Source organism: Cryptomeria japonica, chromosome 4 (genome assembly GCF_030272615.1).
Source record: "Cryptomeria japonica chromosome 4, Sugi_1.0, whole genome shotgun sequence".
In the NCBI taxonomy this organism is placed as follows: Eukaryota; Viridiplantae; Streptophyta; class Pinopsida; order Cupressales; family Cupressaceae; genus Cryptomeria; species Cryptomeria japonica.
This window is the reverse complement of record NC_081408.1, coordinates 320,270,834-320,290,892: the sequence shown is the minus strand read 5'-3', so window position 1 is coordinate 320,290,892 and position 20,059 is coordinate 320,270,834. Positions and strand designations below refer to the sequence as shown.

At 37.0% G+C, this 20,059-nt stretch overlaps 1 protein-coding gene across 2 annotated transcripts in view; it reads right to left on the bottom strand.

Moving 5' to 3' along the window:
- The window catches only part of LOC131041675 (uncharacterized), a 135,053-nt gene extending 118,706 nt beyond the window's left edge, over positions 1-16,347 (bottom strand). The window contains exon 1 of one of the 2 annotated variants that reach the window (XM_057974826.2): positions 15,758-16,347. In XM_057974826.2, coding sequence (XP_057830809.1) covers positions 15,758-16,213 — 456 coding nt within the window. In that variant the 5' untranslated portion in view covers positions 16,214-16,347. The remainder of the gene's footprint in view (positions 1-15,757) is intronic. The other variant, XM_057974825.2, reaches the window with a different exon arrangement.
- Positions 16,348-20,059: the final 3,712 nt, after the last annotated feature.

The window sequence follows — 20,059 nt, the reverse complement described above, 5'->3', positions numbered from 1 at the left end:
GTGTTGGATCTTCTTCTTGAATCAGATATGATACTCATCCACAAATACACTCAAAAATAGCTTCTTAAATCTACTTATGATCTTCAAGAATCTCTGCTCATAGGTCTGCAATAATTCATCTTCAAGGTCTGCTCATACTGTTCAACAATTTCTGCCCCTAAGATCTGAAACAATCTGCTCATAAGGTCTGAAATAATCTTCAATAAAATCTGCTCATAGATCTGCAACAATAACTACTCATATCTGCTCCTTAGATCTGCTCTAAGGTCTGAAATAAAATTTGCTTTCAATATGAAGAATATTCCATGAATTGCTTGAGAAAAGATCTTCAAATGAACTCTTATTTATACCAGCCAAAACACCCCTTTACCAAACGGTCACAACTCTTCGAGCAGGTTGGCCAAGGGAACCTACATAATTTATTTAATTTATTTTTTTTTCCATTGCCAAGGAGGGTACTCAAACCAAGGGAGTGGGTCAGCCAAGTAACCCATTTATTTAAATTAATTGCCACCCAACATAGGGCACACCACTTCAAGGGGTCGTCCCATATTAACAAAATATTTAAATGCATTTTTATTCAGTCTTCTCCACTTGTGCGCTAGCATGGGTCAGCCCACGTAAGCATATATTCATTTATTTTTTGCCAAAATAACTCAATACAAGTGCCACAAAATAGGCAAATGCTAAGACTCCTTCATTACGCCACTAATTTACACTTTGACGTCAATGACAACAATTTCCAACAATCTCCCCCTTTATTATTGATGGCAACCCTATAAGGAAATAAACTTGGAATGCAACAAAACCATACATCTCCCCTTGATTGAAGGCACCCCTCACTATACTCCTCCCCCTTCAACATCAATGGCAAAGGCTTTCTAGGGTCAAAAGATAAGACAATGAATAGCTCCCCTTGAACACATGCTTCCTTTGAAGATCTTAGTGAATAGAAGAGAGTGATGTCACTTCCAATTTCTCCTTTAGATACTCAAAAGTCTCTTTTCAAAGAGGCTTTGTGAAGATGCCTACAATCTGTTCCTTTGAAGCAATGTATTCCAAACTTCATTTGTTAATCAACCACCAGCTCTCTTAAGAAATAGTATTTGATTGGAATATGTTTTGTCCTAGAGTGCATAACCAGATTCTTTGAAATTTTTATTGTACTTATGTCACAAGATATGGAAATGGGATGCTCATACTCAACCTTACTATCCTTCAAAATTTGTTTCATCCATAGAACCTGTGTGCAACAAGCTGCTGCTGCAATATATTCTGCCTCTACTGTAGATAGAGAAACTAAACCCTATTTCTTACTTAACCAAGATACAAGATTGTGTAATGTCCCCTTTTGGGATTGCCCTAAAATCACAAGTTTCATTAAAACAAGAAATGTAAAATGGTTAGAATTATAACTTTACCCAAGCAAGATAAATCCTGGTTTAGATCCTGTTTTAATCTATTATTCGTTGCATACCAAAACACTTGTAGAATACAAGTTATTGCAGATTTCTTTAAGAATGCTAACTTTTGTTTTTATTGATGAGTGCAGATTAGATATTGTTTCCTAATCCTCTCTTTCCTGATACACTACCCTTCATCTTCATGGATGCCTTCTTCAAATGATGTCTCCTTCACTTTATACCCTTCTCTGTAAAAGGGTTATACCTTTTCGTTATGAAAAGATACACCTGTTTGTATTGAAATGATACACCTGTTTTGGCAATTGCTGTCTGTTGACGTGTTTTTTATGACAGCGTCAAACACAGAATAAAGTTGCCTAATGGTAACTTCACTCTCTCTTGATCAAAGTATGATTGCATGCTAAGATTGCAGAAAGTTCAAACAATCGACTCCAAGGTTCCTTTATGCTACGGACGTGACTTAGTCGGCTGATGTGATTGTTGGTAATCCAAGGGGCCTTACGTTTGCATCGTTCTTTCACTTCTTTGTTGTAACTAGAACTCCATCATCGGATATGGCAATTCTACGATGCTGCTGCTTCGAACGGACTAAAATGAGCTGAAAGTAAAAGGGAAAGGGTTTAGAAGAATCTAAATCTACTCCTAAGGGCAGTGATAACAATGAATAGTGCTCTGGCGGACAAATGGCAAATAAACCAAGCCCTGCTTCGCCAAGTTTAACTACAACTCCGCAAGAACCAGTGCAATCTTCTAGGGATGCTAGAGGATTTTCAAATCGAGAAAGTACATTTGAATACCCAAAATGGTGCAATCCAAACGACTATCCACAATCGAACTTAGCACGAATTTAGGGGGCTCAGACTAACTTTACACTGCAACTTACAATCAGCAAGATGCAAAAAGTATGAACCATGGAAATTCATCAGACACCATTACATTCTCCATTGAAATCAAAGCACTATACTACTTCTACTCTAAGTGAGGAAGGTGAAACCATGCAAGCTTTGAAAAAATAATTTAAGTGGACACCATTAGAGAACAATGTTTCACTATTATTATCTCAAAACTTATCTCAACAATTTCAGACAAAGCTCCCCCCTCTTTTCAAATGAGGGGGGGTCACCCCTTTATATAGGCCTCGGGCCATGATTACATGCAAAACCCTAATCAGGGTTTGCCCAAAAGATTCTCCACACATGAAGCAACAAGGTGGGAATCTCAAATCAATAACCCATCATGCCCATATACAATTAATTCCATCCCATTACAATTAATTACATTCCAGAAGTGCCCACTATGCAATGAATGTACCCTCATGCAAAAACCGCCTGTGATGCCATAAATGCACCATCATCTTCTGAATGCGACGGCTGCATGCACAAGGAATATGTCATAATGCCATAAATGTGACGGTTGCATGCAGAGAGATGCTTCATTAATTCAACGTCCGTTGACTCAACTGCCACTTGGCGAGAAAACCTTGGAGAGAGAAAACTTCAGGAGAGAAGAATTTGATTCCATGAAGAATTTTTTTTTGAAGTTTCTCGAACTCTCCTTGCTCTAGAGGGGATTTTTAACAATTCTCCACCATCTCCTATTTTTTAGGAATTTCCACAATTTTAGGGTTTTGGTCTAGGAGAGAGAATTCTCTTGCGTATCCATATCTTCAAAAATTTCTAAATTTGGAGGTCATTTGAGCCCTAAAAATGGATTTTTCAAATTCTTCCCTGGGGGGGAAATTTTTTTGTTCAGTTCATCCCCTGATTCCTTCCTTGCCTTAGAAATTTTATCTCCAATTCATCCTTGGGTGTGATTTCTTGTTGTGGAGGAATTCTCCTTTGGAAAGGAATTTCTTCCTTACCCCAAGGAAGGAAATTCTTCATGCCTTAGCCAATTTTCATAATTTCCAAGAACTATGTCCTGAAGGAAGAAATTTCAAACACTTAGTCAATTTTTTACCTTTCTTGGAATTCTGTCCTGAAGGAAGGAATTTCCAACACACAGCCAATTTTTTCACTTTCTTGGAATTTCTTCTTCTTGGGCGCAATTTTGACTTGGTGGAGGATTCAATGAAATTTGTGAATCCTCCATGCCTCCTTCATTTGGCGCATGTCCTTCATCTTGGACAAAATTTTGACTTGGTGGAGGATTCAATGAATTTGTGAATCCTCCATGCCTCCTTCTATCTGGCGCTCCTTCTCTCACTTGGTTGCTAAAATGCCTTGGTCAAGGACTCTTGCAATTTGCCTGTTTCTCCATGCATTCTTCATTCTGGCGCCTTCCACAAGGCTGGGGCGAAAATTCCTCCTGAGGAAGGAATTCATTGTTTTGTGAATTGTCCATGTCTTCTTTTCAGCATCCCTATTTTTTAGGGATCCTCCTAAAATTTAGGAGCCAGGTTCATTGGATGGAGAATTTTGTCACGATTCCGAATCTATAAAATTTTCCACACTTTGTCGAGGTTCGGTGTCTAAAAATAGCAAATTCAAAAATTTGCCCGAGGGGAATTTTGCTTTTTATTCCTCCTTGACTCCTTGGATTCTATGCCTTAGGCGAAATTTCAACTTTTAGCTTGGGCGGAATTTTCTCTATGTGGAGGATTCATGAAATTTATCCATTTATCCTTGCCTGACCCATTTTGGCACCCAACTACATCCTTGGGCGGAATTTTCACTCTGCCATGGATTCATGGAATTTGTCCATCTTTCCTTGCCTTCCTCATTTTGGCGCCCAACTACATACTTGGGCGCAATTTTCAGTCTACCATGGATTCATGGAATTTTCCATCTGTCCTTGCCTTCCTCATTTTGGCGCCCAACTACATACTTGGGCGGAATTTTCACTCTGCCATGGATTCATGGAATTTTCCATCTGTCCTTGCCTTCCTCATTTTGGCGCCCGACTGCATACACGAGCGCAATTTTCACTCTGCCATGGATTCATGGAATTTTCCATCTGTCCTTGCCTTCCTCATTTTGGCGCCCGACTACATACTTGGGCGGAATTTTCACTTTGCCATGGATTCATGGAATTTTCCATCTGTCCTTGGCTTCTTCATTTTGGCGCCTAACTGCAGACTTGGGTGCAATTTTGCTCTGGCCAAGGATTCATGGATTTTTCCCTCTGTCCTTGGCTTCTTCATTTTGGCACCTGACTGCATAGTTGGGCAGAATTTTGCTAGTGTGAAGGATTCATGGATTTTCCTTCTCTCCATGGAAATCCCATTTTGGCGCCCAATTCCACATTTGGGCGGATTTTCGCTTATGCCATGGATTCATGGATTTTCCTTCTCTCCATGGAAATCCCATTTTGGGGCCCAATTCCACATTTGGGTGGATTCTCGCTTATGCCATGGATGGATTCATGGATTTTCCTTCTCTACATGGAAATTCCATTTTGGCGCCCAATTCCACATTTGGGCGGATTTTCGCTTATGCCATGGATTCATGGATTTTCCTTCTCTCCATGGAAATTCCATTTTGGCGCCCGACTCCACATTTGGGCGGATTTTTGCTTTGGCCATGGATTCATGGATTTTTCTTTTGTCCCTGGCTTTTCCATCATTTAATCTCCCAGACTTAGAATATTTTGACTTCTTGAGATTTTGAAGTGTTTTCCTGAGCTTTCCATTTTAGGCATGGATTTCCAACACTTGACCCATTTCTGGCTTTCTTTGTCTGTTGTCTAACTTTCCGGAATTAGAAATGTCTGCGAACGCCTAATCCTTGTCGCCTTGTCTGACTGACCCTGCCAATACTGACTTTCCAAAAATAGATACTTTCCAGGTGTCAGTGTTAGACCCCTAGACAGGGTGCAAGAATGACTTACTATAAATAGAAACTTACTAAAAATAGAAATTACTAAAAATAGTAAGTTTGATTTTTGGCAAAATGACGACATTCCTGAACTTGGAAAAATCCCTAAAAAATAGGGACTTTCTAAAAATAGAAAGTTGCTCCATTTGGGCTCAAATTTTACTAGGAGGTCCCTTGAAGGATCCTGATTCCAGTCGTATGTTCAGTTTTCCCAAAACCCTAACAGAAACCCCTAAAATCTAGGAAAAAAGGCATAAACCCAAAAACAAGACAAAATAGGCCCTAGGCTTAGCCGAATTTGCTCAAACGAAAGGCAAACTTGACCAATATGACCCCCCAACACTTGCAAAGTAGAGAGACTGACGAGACTGCTACGAAAAGACCCCAAAAACGCAAGCCAAAAGACCGGGAGGGCATAAAAAGTAGGGGGTCCCCATTTGCAATGGGGCGATGTGTGAAAACATCACAAAACTGTCCTTTCAATTTATAACTAATGCCCTTTTATGATAGTGGCTATTAAGGGAAGATAAAGATATTTAATGTTAGTCAAGGGGAATAGCCATCCAGCAATTATTTATATATTTTAATTTTCATATTCTTTGGGTCGGCCACTCCTAGGATTTGCTATCTTATAATTATTTTATATTTAACTAAGTCGGCCCCTTTCTGAATTCGCATCTTAGCAATATTTTAGCAGTGACCCTAGTTGGCCTCTTATGCTATTGTTGCCTCAGTTTGATGTTAATAGAAGCTGCAATATGATCCGAGGCAGAGGTATGTCACCTAGTCAGCCCTTCCTTGTGCCCTAGTCGGCCCTTTACTTTGCAAATTACTATCATTACTATTAATAGAGGCTGCGATCTGAGTTAGGGGCATGACAGTCCGCCCTTCCCAAGATTGCTTGTCCTCGAGCAATTAATATAGGATGACCAACAAGGGAGTGCTCGAGATGATCCTCAATCAGAAATGGTTTGGTCTTTGCAACTTCTATCTTTTGCTTTTTATAAAAATCTATCATACAATTCAATTCCACTGCACTCCTCTGATATTATCTCAAATTTAAACCAGGATATATTCAATGTAGTTATTCTAACAACATTACTGAGAGTTGGGAATCGCAAGGTTTGTACATCTAAGAAAAGTTTTGTCTCAGCGTCCAAGATCAGGAACAAGGTCATCTTTGTAATTAAATGGCATCAATTGTATTTGCAAGAGCTGATTGGTTGGCCCTCCGTTTGCACAATGTCAGGGATAATTCTTGGAGTGAGCTTTCCACATCCCAAGATGAGAATTAAAAGCATGGCACATATCTATGGCCATAAATACGATGTTCTTTGTTTTATGTGGCTTACAAGCATATGTGCTTTATGGATTTTCACAAGTTTTAAGCGATTGAGTTCATAAGTTTGCGTGTGTCTTCTTGACAGATCCCAAAGGCTCAGAATTTTCTAGAGTTTGTGGTTGTTGTGACCTTTCATGATTCATGATTCAAGAACATGGTGATAATTATGATTAATAAGAGTATGTCCTCATATAAACAAATGAAGTTATTTATTTCAGTAGTGTAAGAGGTGAACAATACATGCCTTTAGAAAAATTTCTTGACTGTAACTTAGAAAGAATTAAATTTGTAGTGATTAGATTATCGCAGGGATTTCATGGGATTCTTCATGTTGGTATATTTTCATGACATAGTAATGTTTGATACTCATGATTGGAGAGCGTATCTAGCTAGGGAGAGGAGATCCAAATTGTATTAGGAACCTTGTGCTAGCATTGTTTGATAATGCCCAGCATCTGCCCTATAGAAGATGCTTGTAATCAGCAAATTCTCTCTGGGCATAAGCTTGCAAGGCTATGTATTTTAAAATTTGTGCAGCAGGAATTCAATAAGGTGGATTTTTGTGTATTAGCACACTGAGTAGCTTGTAATTTGTTTTGCATGACATGTGGCCTCTGATGTGGCCCCTTCCAATGATGCCATACATTCCAAAAGTTGATCAAAAGTGAAGGTCGTATATAAGCTTAGATTTTGTTAATGATGTAACTATTAAACTTGTTCTTGCTTGTCAAGCTTGCAATAGACATAGCAATGAATAGCTGTGCCCTGACTCCCATATGATATGAGTATGTACATGCTATATCTTGGCAAACCTAGACATAAGATAATTGTCTAATCGTTGACATGGGAATCTAAAAGTTTGAATTTCATGATTCATGACATTTTAATTGTTTAGCACCAATTACTGAAATATGTTGTCACCCTTTTGGCTATATGAATGACCAGCTAAGGATGACAGTGTGCAGAATTGATATTTGAAAGGGATATGATTGGAGATGAGTGATGGGAACAATAGACTCCAGGGATGTGGATGCGACCCAACTGAGCACAAATTTCAATCCTGTAATGTCCCCTTTTTAAGCATCAGCTATTTCTAGAGGTTAGCCTATGACTTTGGTCCCCATAGGCTAACATGGTGATTTGGGGTCCCTTCTGAGGGTGTTTTGTGACTCTTTAGCTGACCTTTTGGTGCATATTTCAGTATTCTTCAGGTCAATATCCTAGTTTATTTGTGGTGTGCCTTCCGAAGATCATTCAAGACACTTTGATTCACACTTACTATTTTTAGTAAGTCACTTGGATGTTTTGCTCATAATCACTATTTATAGTAAGTCACCAGGGTGGCCAATTGGCATCATATCTATATCTGGAAAGTGGATGGACTATTCCCATGAGTTGATATTGGCAATTATCAGGGGTTCAATGATTTAAGTTAAATTATTAAAGTTAAATCAAGTTTAACTTTAGTTATATTAATTATATTAAATGACTTTATAGAAGGGGTTATAAGGAGTTAAAGAGTTAAATGTATTAATCTCATAAAGTGATTAATTAAAAGCCAATATAGGGAGATACAAGGTGAATATAAAAATTAATTCATAAAGTGACCTTATGCTAATTAAAATTATATAAGGGGTCACGTTATTATTATTCTCAATTGCAAGTAAATATGAAAATAAAAAGAGAGGGAGAAATAAATGAGTTTTCTAGAAGCTTCCTTGGAGAATCATAAAAGAACTCATTTGGAGCTCATTTGCATATACTTGGTTTATTTATTTTCTCTCTGAGAAGCTTGAGAGCTTTGGTTTTCATTTACAGGAACTCTGAGGATGGAAACCCATGGAGTTTCTCAGTGGATTGGACAAAAACCCAACTCCGCATTGAGAGGTGACTCCACCCAGGGTTCATCATTGAGTATATTTGCAGGTTTACATCATTCTGGAGCTTCAACCAGCTAGGGTTTGAAGTTTATTTGCAGGTGGAAGACATATTGCTTAAGATTTGGAGGTTTAATTGCCATATTTAAATAATTCCTTGGACAGCAAGGGTTTGGGCATGAAATTTGTAAAGATTTTTAAGATTTATGAATTTTGAAGGCTTGCTACAGTGACGTGAACAGTGCTGCTACAGTATCATGCTACAGTAAGATTTATGAGTTGTTTTCAGACCTCTAGAAAAGATAGTAAGATTATTCGAGACTCGGTTCATTTGGCACTTACCTAGTGAGGTTTGTGAAGAGTCTTTGAAGTTAATTCTAGCCAACCCTGTGCCCAGCTTGCTGTTGCTGGAAGTTCTGAGCGTATTTCAGACGTATGGTTAGTGATTTCAGACATTTGGAATGAAAGGTATTAGAACAGTGCATTCTAGGAATGTTGGGTTTGGTGTGTGAGGGCTTAATGACCTAAATTGCTGATTTGGAGACCTTGCAAATGAACCTTGGAAAACTGATTTAGCAGGCTGATGACTTTCTTACTTTCCAGAACTGCTGCATCAGGTCTGAATGGTTGTAATGATTTGCTTTTTCCCAGGCATTCTTTAATATTGTTGATTGTTTATAATCTCTTACAACTATCAATGAATGAATGAGAATACTTTCTTCCAAGAGCTTTGTAATCAGCATGTTGCATGAGCATTTGAATCAAATAATGAAATCAGAAATTTGCATCAGCAAGGAACCATATTTACAATGTCAAATGATTTCATAGTTGATACAGCACTGTTCCATCAAATTTAATGTTGAATGTTGTTTAATTCTTTTGGAGTGTTCTTTAATGGTGCATGAAATCTGAAAGAAATCAATCAACCAAACTATTCACATTGGCATTCAAGACTTGCAAACAATTTAAATATATCCAGATAAGGGTGGGATATTAGAAATCTAGTGTGTACTTTGAATTCCCAGTTCGAAATAATGGCAGTCTCATGGACACATTACTACAGTTCAAGTACTAAATTTCAAACTGTATCACAAAGTGCTCTTAGATTCTGTGTCCCTAGATTCTTATCTGTTTGAAGAAAATAGGATGGAGTTCCAAGATCACAAAATATTGTAGTGCTGATTCAGAATATTAAGAATAAGTTTAAAACATGAGTTGTTGCACTTGACAATGGATATAAGCCTCTTGTTATTATGCACCTGCCCACTATCTGCAACAAGTGAAGCCCCACGAATAATGTGCAACATATCTGAAAGATACTAGATAATTGACAGTCTGCCTGAGATGTGCTCATTCTGACCTTCAGAACTGAATTTGCTATAACTAATATGGCCTGATCTAGGACAGCAGATTCTATAGCCAAACATAGAAATTGGTTTCCAGGCCAGAGTGCCATAAACATTCAAAATGCAAAAAAAGCATCACAATTGAAGGTGAATAAAGGTGTTGTTTTGTTCTGTCTGGAGGGCAACCGACTGTGCTATACTGTTAATGTTGGGCAGCACATAAATGCCAGATTTTTTGTATTATTTAATTTTGTTTGAAAAGATAAAAAAATTCTCAGATTTGAAGTATGCAGAGTTGAGAATCACCATATACATAAACTGAGTTAGCATCATGGTCTCCAAGATACTTAATCAGATAAGCTTGGTACCATCAAGTAAGGCAGATATGCTAGTCACCATCACTTAGATGTTATTGTCTATGAATATAGTTAAGATCTGAAAGACAATGTAATATATTCGTCAGTGGTTGATAATTTTGCAATCTAAAAGCTCAAAATGTGTTTATAGATCAAATGACACATACATATCCCACTAGGGATTGTGGGAGATAATTGTTATAGTGAGTTTAGCTGCCTACTCATGCACCTAGATGGATGAAATCTGCCAATGTGATGTCCCCTTTTGGATGATCCTGACTCTTGCCCTAAAGTCACAAGTTTCATTAAAATAAGAAATGTAAAATAGTTAAGCGTAATCATCGATTAATAAAATAAAATAATTTTCCCTTTGCATGCTTCTTGTTCTGGTTGGACCACAGAGATCTGTATGTATAAGTTCCAATGCTTTTGATGCGAAGTGTTCCTTTGATTTAATACTCGCTCTAGTTTGCTTCCCAAGTTGACATTGCTTACAAGTGATGTTTGTGGGCTTTGAGATCCTTGGCGTGTCTCTCATGACTTCCTTACAGCTAATCTTGACAAGATTGTCAAAGTTTAGGTGCCCCATTCTCCTATGCCATAACCAACTCTTGTCTTCTTGCCCCATGAAACATTTTTGGCTTTTGATTTCATTGAGGATGGAGAGATTATTAGATGTTCTGTCTGTGTCTGCTATCAATTTCCCATTCTTCTTAATTTCACATCCTCCAAGATGAAATTTACGAGTGTGCCCTTGATCACATAATTGACTTATACTTAGGAGATTCTACTTCAACCCCTTAACATATAGGACATTCTCAGTTTTTGTTTTTCCATTGTCCAGACTAAGAGTCCCTTTTCCTTTTATATTTCTCTTAGTGTTGTCTTCAAATTTCATCGTCCCTTCACCTGTTTGTTCGAGAGTAAGAAATTTACTTTTGTCACCTATCATGTGCCTTGAACAACTGCTATCAACATACCATCTATCTCCTTTTGTAATCTCCCTTCCTGGAATTACCCATAAATAACAGTCCTATCTAAGTATAAGGAACAGATTAATTTTAACATTACCAAAAATTATGTAAAGCAGTAACATTAGTTATCATTTAGAAGGTAGGCTAGTATAATAACACCTGGAGATTCGGAGTAGAGCCCTGCAAACAGGTTAGGAGAGATGAGATACATATATATATATATATATTGTTGCATACATGATCATAATAGATTCTAATAGCTGTGCCAAGTAAGGCATAAGTTCACTCTGAAGGCCTATTGATGTAATGAACATAGACTAGGATGAACAAGTGTGGTATCCAAGAGACTCCCCCATCTAGGCTCAAGAGCGGACTTAGCCCCCTTGACCCCACGTGGCCCATGCCATCGATGAGGTGGCCTACCTAGTGGGTATCCTATCACCGTTTTCCTCCACTTGTCACACCTATTCTATGTTCCACATCTACATCTTCATCCAGTATGACAGAGAGAGGAGGAGAGTCACAGTAAGGTGCCCAGGAAGTCTATACTTCACAGGGCCAAGGGCAGCACCCTTGTACCCCCTAGGCCTCATGGGACTCCCCAGTCTTAAACCATGAGGTGGCGTGGCTATGAGATAACCCCAACACCATTATCCTAACTGTAACTCTCTCTCCCTCTATCATAGCTCGAGAAACATTCAAAATATGTGTAGGTATGCAGAAAAGTGCAGAATATCACCAATCAGATATAACACACATATATGAGCAATTATATCAGCAATAAATTGTTTCAAGAATATGCAGAATATAAGTAATATTAATTATAGATATGCAGGGTATCGGCATCATATTATTAATCATGAATATGCAGAAGTAGACGTATAAAAATATTATTGCAGCACATATGATATTTGCACAGAAATTCCATACCAACTGCAGTGACCAGACAGATTTCCTGAGTTTCAATAACTTAGGAGATATCAGATCTTAATCCTTCAATCTACTGAAATGCCTGTGTGTTCCTTCACTTCCTCACATCTTTCTCTTCCCTCTATAATTTCCGCCAAAGTTATATCTTTCTATATCCCCTTCAAGCCTGCAGCCCGATCCTATTTATCTTAGGTGCAAGGGCAGATTAGGAAAGATGTGTCTCTTGTAGGAGGGCGTGTTTATCAAGGGGTATAACCTTTGTGTTCACTAATTCACCAAGAACAAAGATGTAACTACTGTAACTTAATAACAGTTCTGATCTGAACTGATCGATGGTGATCTTCCTGGATGCTTTGATTCCTTTCCTTTATATCTCTCAATGTGAGGGAGAGGTCACACCTCTTCATCATGTATGCCCTTTGGCAAGAGACACACCCTTTCACCATTAGCACTCTTTGAAAGAGTGCAACTCTTCATTATGTCTGGCCTTTGAAAGGGACACAACCTTTCACAATCAGATCTGCACTTTTTATTTAAGTCAGTTCTCCACTTCTGATTTCCCAAAAATTATTCCCTTCGAATGAGGCTCTCTTTTCCCCTATATAAATCATATTTGGGGGAGTCACAACTTATCATTTCGTGCCTTTGTCCATTCATTAGCTTAATTAAATTTTTATTATATTTAATTATATTCTTTTTAATTTTAATTATATTCTTATTCTTTTAAATTTTAATTTTATTATTAATATTTAACATTAAATTCTATTTCAAAGTGGAGACATTACACCTTTGTCTCGTGCATGTAGAGCTATTTGAACAAACATGGATTCTTCTTTCTTTTCTTGCTCCTACGTCTTCTTCTTCCAAACCTTAGTTGATTCACCCTTTCTTTTTTCAAGAACATCCTTATGTTTTGTTTTAGAGGTTCAGCAAAAATAGTTCTGCAAAAACATGTTGTGTATCCAAAATTGTTGCATTTGTAGCATATAATGTTATAATCCATTGGAGGAGCAAATGAATTATAATTTCTTTTGGTGAAACCAGGATTATCCCTTGTACAAATTCTACAATCTACTGCTATGTGACCAAAATTAATGCATGAAAAACAATAGCCATGAAGAAATGATTGAACCTGGTTATATGTGGCTATCTTTGACAAAAGGGCTTTCTAAAGTTGACCTTGTTTGCCTTTGGAAGTGGATTGTTCTTTTTTGGGACTTTGTTCTCCTCCTTGATCTTCTCGTTTTTGTTGTCATCCTTTTGGTAGAACTCTTGACAACCTTGATGTAGCTTTTCGGTAGCTTTTTGGCTTTTCTTCATTTTCCTTTTGTGGCAGATCCGTAGCTTTAGAACTTGTAGCCTCATTTGTCTTCTCTTGATCTTCAACAAAACCAAGACCAATGTTAATAAATAGTGACCTTTGCGAATTGATGATATCATCCAATATTTTGGTGCTTTTGTCAAACTACAAGCTTCAATTCACTTGTTCAATAAAATTCTCCAACTCCTTTATTAAAGAAACAATTTCAAATTCCACTTTTTCACAGCCAGATTCCTTTTCCTTAAGCTGATTTCTTATAACCTCCTCAATCCATTTTGCCTCTCCTAATTGTACTTTTAGAACTACAATCATCTAATCCAATTTTTCAAGATTCTATTCTAGTTTGTCTTGAGCTTCACTAGCCTCTTGAACTCGTACCTTTTGTTTTAAAATTATTTTCTTGAGCTTCTCATTTTCTCTATAACCGTAATGTGATTCTTCCTCAAGATCTACTTTCTCTTCATCTTCATTGCATGTCTCTTTTTCTCCTTTCCCTTTGTATTTATCATCCTCTACTTCCATTGCCATGAAGAATATTTCTTCTCCATCACTGCTTGAACTTTATTTGCTACTTCCCTCCAATGAGCTATCGTTCTTTTTTGAATAAAGGCTTTTAGTATTTGTGAGAGTTCTTCTTGTATTGACCTTTCTTGTGGTTCTTCTTATAATGCTTTCTTCCTTTCTTTATGTAGTGGCCCTCTCGTCCTCACTACTTTCATTCTTATCCTATAGACATTTAGAAGCAAAATTTCCTATTTTACCACAATTAAAGCATTTGAATGGTAACTTACCTTGATATTTCTCGGATCTTTTCTTCAACTATCTCATGAAGTGAGCTTCTTCTTCATCTATTTCATTGCATGAACTCTCACTTGGTTCACATACCTTGTTCTTTCCCTTGATGCTTTAAAGGCTGCCTCTCTTTTTGATGGCTTGTCTCCAATCCTCATTTCATAGGCAGTAAGGATCCCATGCAACTCATCCTTTGCCAACGTATCTAGATCTTTCGTTTCTTCAATTGCCAAAACTTTTGGATCAAATCTTAAGGGCAAAGACCTTAGTACCTTTTGAACAATAATGTCAATTTCTTCAACAAATTCTTTGATTGTGATCACGATCTCATCAGCACGAAGCAAATAGGAGGCTGTGTTCTCTTCTTCTTTAATCTCAAGGCTTTCGAATTGTTTTGATGGGTTTGAAGCTTCACCTTCTTCACTTTCACATCTCCTTCATAGATGTTCTTCAACTTATCCCAAATGTCCTCAGTTGATTTCCAATGCATAACCTTCATGAACTCGAATTCAGATAATCCACACAAAAGTGCAAGCTTACTTTCATATTGTTCTCGGTTTCTTTCTTCCCGACCTGATCCATTGGGGGAGTTGACAGGGGTGTGTAGCCATTTACCACCGATTGCCAAACATCATATCCTACGGCGTTCAAGTAGGTTTCCATCCTTATGCTCCAAAAGGCATAATTTGTCCCATCAAAGAATGGTGCCTTGTTTGATGAGAATCTATGTCCTTCTTGCCCAGCCATTAGTGCTCTTATAGATCTACCTCCAAGCAGTTAGGCTATATCCAAAGAACCTGCTCTGATACCAATTTAAGAACACACGATTATACTGAGGGGGTGAGGACGGGGGGGCGGGGTGTCGGAGTTGAATCAGTATAGTAACCTGAAAAGTAAAAGTTTGTTATCACAACATGGATATGAGCAGTGAGGTTAGCAATTCAAAAAGAAAATTTTGAAATGCAAGGCTAAGTTTAAGTTGGCTCACAATGGCTGCAAAGTTGGAGCACTTGAGCAAACAAACTGCTGAACGTGAAAGGAAATAAAGGCAGCAAGGTTTGGTCCCATGAGAGGGAGCTGGCTAAAATTTCTCAGCAAGTACTGCTAAGGAAAAATAAGAGCCCTTTCTAAACCTAGGATCCTATGGAATTTTAAATTATTTTTCTGCTAAAAAATTTTTAGTGGGAGTAACAAATTTTAGATTGGAATTACACTGAACATAAATTAGATTTCTTCTTATATTCATGAAAGCTGCCACCTAGAAATCAAAAGCCCCTCTGCAGAACAACTTAAAGTTTATACCTATATACGTTTGGCTCCTATTTTACAATGAAAGTTTCATTTTATTCCTGTAATTTTTTAATTCCATGGGACTCTCCTGAGAAGAAAAATACGAGCCCAGTCTCCTTCGACGGGCCCATATCCTACTTGTGTAGCAATTGTAATATGCCAGTTTACAGCCAGGAAGAACAAATGCATTTACTCGTAATAAAATTAAGTAGCAAAATAAGGGGCTAACCCTGGTTTTGAAAAAGGACCAAAATTCAGCTAAATGTGTAAAGCATATTCGCGAAACTAACCTGAGAGACGTGAGCTGTGCCCACCAGATAAACATCACAAAGTCCTCCAGGCGCCGTGGACTCGCACTGCAAAACCACCAATCTATTCCAGTACTCTTCTGGTAGCTGGTGTGCAGCTTCCTCAAAACCACCCGTGGTTTGCTCGAAAACGCCACATTCAACGTTCTCCAATGGAAAATTTGAGTGTTCAGAGCTGTCGACTGGGACAGCGACATCATTTGGGGTTTCAGAAGAATTGCTTACAAGTGAGGGGGGAAATTTGGTGTCTGGGTTATGTTCTGCAGTGGGAGAAACATGAGACGCTTCTGTAAGCGAAGGATGTTGTTGGAGGTCAATCTCATGGAGAACATCTGTTTTGTTCACTTTAACGAAGTCGTCTACTGCTCCGCTTTCTTCTTCTTCTTCTTTTTGGCCGATCTCATCATTTTCATTGTTGTTAAGGGTAGAATTATCCATTGAGCGATCTGGATCTATTAATTTAATTTGCAGAGCACAGAACACAAAATTGTGATTTAGAAGAAGCCTAGGCGGATCCGCATTTGCTGACAATAAGCTTGGACGGAAATAGAAATACACAGCGTTGCGAATTGTTTTAATTTTTCCTTGATTTCTTTTACTACGTGGACTGCTAATAAAAAAAATCGCGGGAAACTAATTAATATTAAAAATTATTAAAAAATAAGAAAAATTCTCATTATTCTTGTTATTTGGATTTTAATTATTTGAGTCATATAGGTAGAGAAAAGTGCACATCATCTCTTTTTACTCTTTTCTGTTTTATACTAACTTTTTGGTTTTTGTATGTTCTATGTGCCCCAAGTTATTTTATGCATTAGGACTATTACATGGTTTCTTTATATCTATTAATTTAAATAGTATTAAATATAAAAAAATAGTGATAAAAAAGTTTTGATTTATTAGTCGATAAATTATATTGTGGGTTGAGTTTCTGTTGAAAACACGTCTTAGAGTAGAAATAACTTATTGTTAAATAAATTTTTTAAGATATTGGTGTTGTGCACCTTTCATTGTTGTTATTATACTGAATTTCATTCAAAACGTGATACAAACACAAAATACTTAATGTAGTGTATTATTGGGGTGAGTAAATGCAATTCACTCTACTCTAGATCAATCTTGTACACGTGTGTGTTGTCAATTGTGTCGAGTAAATGAAGATCATTATTGCAGTAAATAATTGATTTGGTTTCATCTCTTCTCGAGTGATTTATTTGCTTTTAATAGATTACTTGCCAACTATATTGTCACCTAGAATGTCTTCCCTACCTACTATGTGTATAAATGCATTGCATAATACACACAAAAATCAATAATGGTTACAGCACATCAATTTGAAGGAATGAGAGAAATTTTGACAATACAAACATCAAAAGTATGTAAATTATTTATTTGTTTATGTAAAGAATTTATTATTGACTATTGTCCTAAGTTATGGCATTTTTAAATGTGCAGTTATTACTTCTTTCTTACTTCTTCCTTCTTCTAAATTGTTTCTTGCCCAATAATTTATTATTATTTGTATAATTCCTTATTAAGTTTCCCTCTTGCAATCTTTACTTTATTATGAGCCTGTTATAAAGAAGATTAACTATTTTAATTCTAACATGAAAAAATTGCTCATTATCAAAGACAAGTATGGAGTAATTAGATGTGAAAATAGAGTTTGGTGAATTTTGTCAATGGAATACTCAGAGTGTGGACCATCTTTTCCACATTTTCTAACTCTTTCTGAATTGTCCCAACAAAACGTCACTAAAACACAAAGGCAACTAGTCACAACATGCCTCGCAAGGTGACAATTGATCTTCATCCTCAACCTTTCCATGAGAAGACAACCTTACATATTTATGATAGACCTCTAAATTCATTTGCCTACCTCTTTTTTTTTGTTATTATTTCCCTTCCATCAACATAAAACAATCCTCCATTAGCATTGATCAACCTCTTCACTTGAAGTACTTGTAATTATGATTTTGGACTTTCCAACAAGAGGGTTCAAAGGGAAATATTTCCCATTCAAACGGAACCTATATTGATTTCTTCTTCTATAATAGATAGTATATCTCAACAAAACTCTCACTGAAATTCTGCAGGAACGAAACCAATTTACCTACAACTACTAATTAATCTATTTCGTAAAGAACAATAATTTTGGTTATCAGTTAAAATTTGTCTTTGAAGTGTGAGGCAAGGAATGTTTTTTTTCCTCAAATTTATATTTACATCAACATGTAGGGGAAGTTACCATGTAGGGATGTACATGCAAGCAAATTGAAGATCCACGTAGCCTTATCCATGCCACCTCGTTGTCAAACATGTCTTGCAATTTTAATGGTTTAATAATATTAATTGCACGTTTAATGGTTAGATAATTTTAATCACAAGTTCAAAGGTAAGAAATGTTGGAAATCTAAGTTATGTTGTCATTGATGACAAACTTGTTGGTCCATATTTGGTCTAGTCTAAATATAGTCTTGTGTTGTACAAACTAATGTTGGTGACGGTTGGTGACAGGTGAGTTATTATTATGTGTTGGAAGCATGTGTTATTGTGGTTGTCAATGATCTTGAGCTTCTTGTTCTAAATTGGTGTTGGTTTAAAATGTCTGTGGTGTAGAGATATCTTGTTGTGTTGGTGATGCGGTTCTTCTATTGGTTGTTCTGGAAGTGTTCGGGTCTGGAAAGTGTTGCTAATATTGTTTGTTATTGTTATCATCTTTGGATATAATTTTGGTATCATGGATGTGATAGTTCTATGGTCCAGAAATATCGTTGTGTTCTTCGGATGTTGTGGCATTATTCATACTTGGTTATGATATTCTATGTTAGACCTATCCTTAGGTCCGGATATGATTTGTTGAAGATTGTTTGATGTGTTGTGGGGTCTCACCATAGTGTGTGGAGATTCGGATTAGAGTTATTTGCATTGGAGGTTATGTTTTGACTGTTAATTGCTTATATGGATGTGTAGTGTGTTGATATGTTGTTTGTTCTGTTTCAGTGATTGTGGATCAGTGAATTGATCTTTGGAATATGTGTTTTGGTCCCCTCTTTCTCCTGTAGTGGATCAACGTGTATGTTTTTGGTTTGGAAGGTTTATTTTTGGTTCAAGCCGACATGGTTCAAGTTTTGATGATCTATCTTGTATATAAGGATGAATGTGATTGTCTAAGTGTGTGATGAGGTGTGGAGTGTAGATGTGTGATGTGAAGATAGTCAGTGAGGTTCACTAAAGAAAAGAGAATAAGAGTTGTGTTCGAATGATATGCAAGTTGTGTTGAGACTATGACAGATATGAGACAAAGTGTTGGCAGTTGAGGCCTGAGATGTGTGTGTTGATGTTGGTCACTTGATGTAGAGTTCAAGGACAACTTCATGATCAAGAGATCCTTCTTTTCATATCATTTTTGTATCCTGCCTTGTTGTAGTTAGCTTCAGATTTGCAAGCCCTCTTATGTATCTTGCCCCGAGAGCAGTTAGCCTTGGTTTGCAATTCTGAAGTAGTGATTTCTTTTCATAGTAATTTGATATACATAGTGGATATATTTTTGTGGGCAAATGCTCACTATGGGTTTTCCCTGTTTGGGTTTTCCACGTAGAAAATCTTGGCGTTCATGTTTTTGATGTCTGTGGTTTTTTAATTGTTTATGTGTTGCATTAATTTATGTTTTAAACTGATTCACCCCCCTCATCTCAGTCCTACCTTGGGTTCAACATTATGTTGTCATGCAAGTATATGAAAATTTCTCTATTTTGTATTGTTGATTAATGGAGTCAGAAATTGGTGTTGTTGTTGAGTTTGATTGGTATCCTAGTTGAGTTTGTTGTGGAAGATCATCAGAGATGTATGATGTCCATATGTGTTGCTTGGTGTTGCTATTGAGTTTGATTGGTATCTTAGTTGAGGTTTTGTTGTCATCGATGTTACAATGAGTTACATAAAGTTATAGCAAATGTCTAGTGGTATATTTGGTTTGGTATAGGCTATTCAAATGTTGTCATATTTCCTAGTGAAGATGTGTTTCCAAAAGATCAATGTAGAAAAAGTTTCAATATGCAAGAAAGAGTATTTAATGCCCTAATGGAAGAATTCTTTATTATGGATTGTGAAGAGTATGGTGTGCATACTTGGATATAATGCTAATGTTATGTGACTAGTGCACTATCAAGTTTGTTCGTCCTCTACTTGCTCGGATGATGAGATTAGTTGTTGTTGTTTTTTGACAGTGAGAGTGTCTGTTAGATTGGTTTAGAATTTTCTTGGTGGCTTTCGGATATGTGA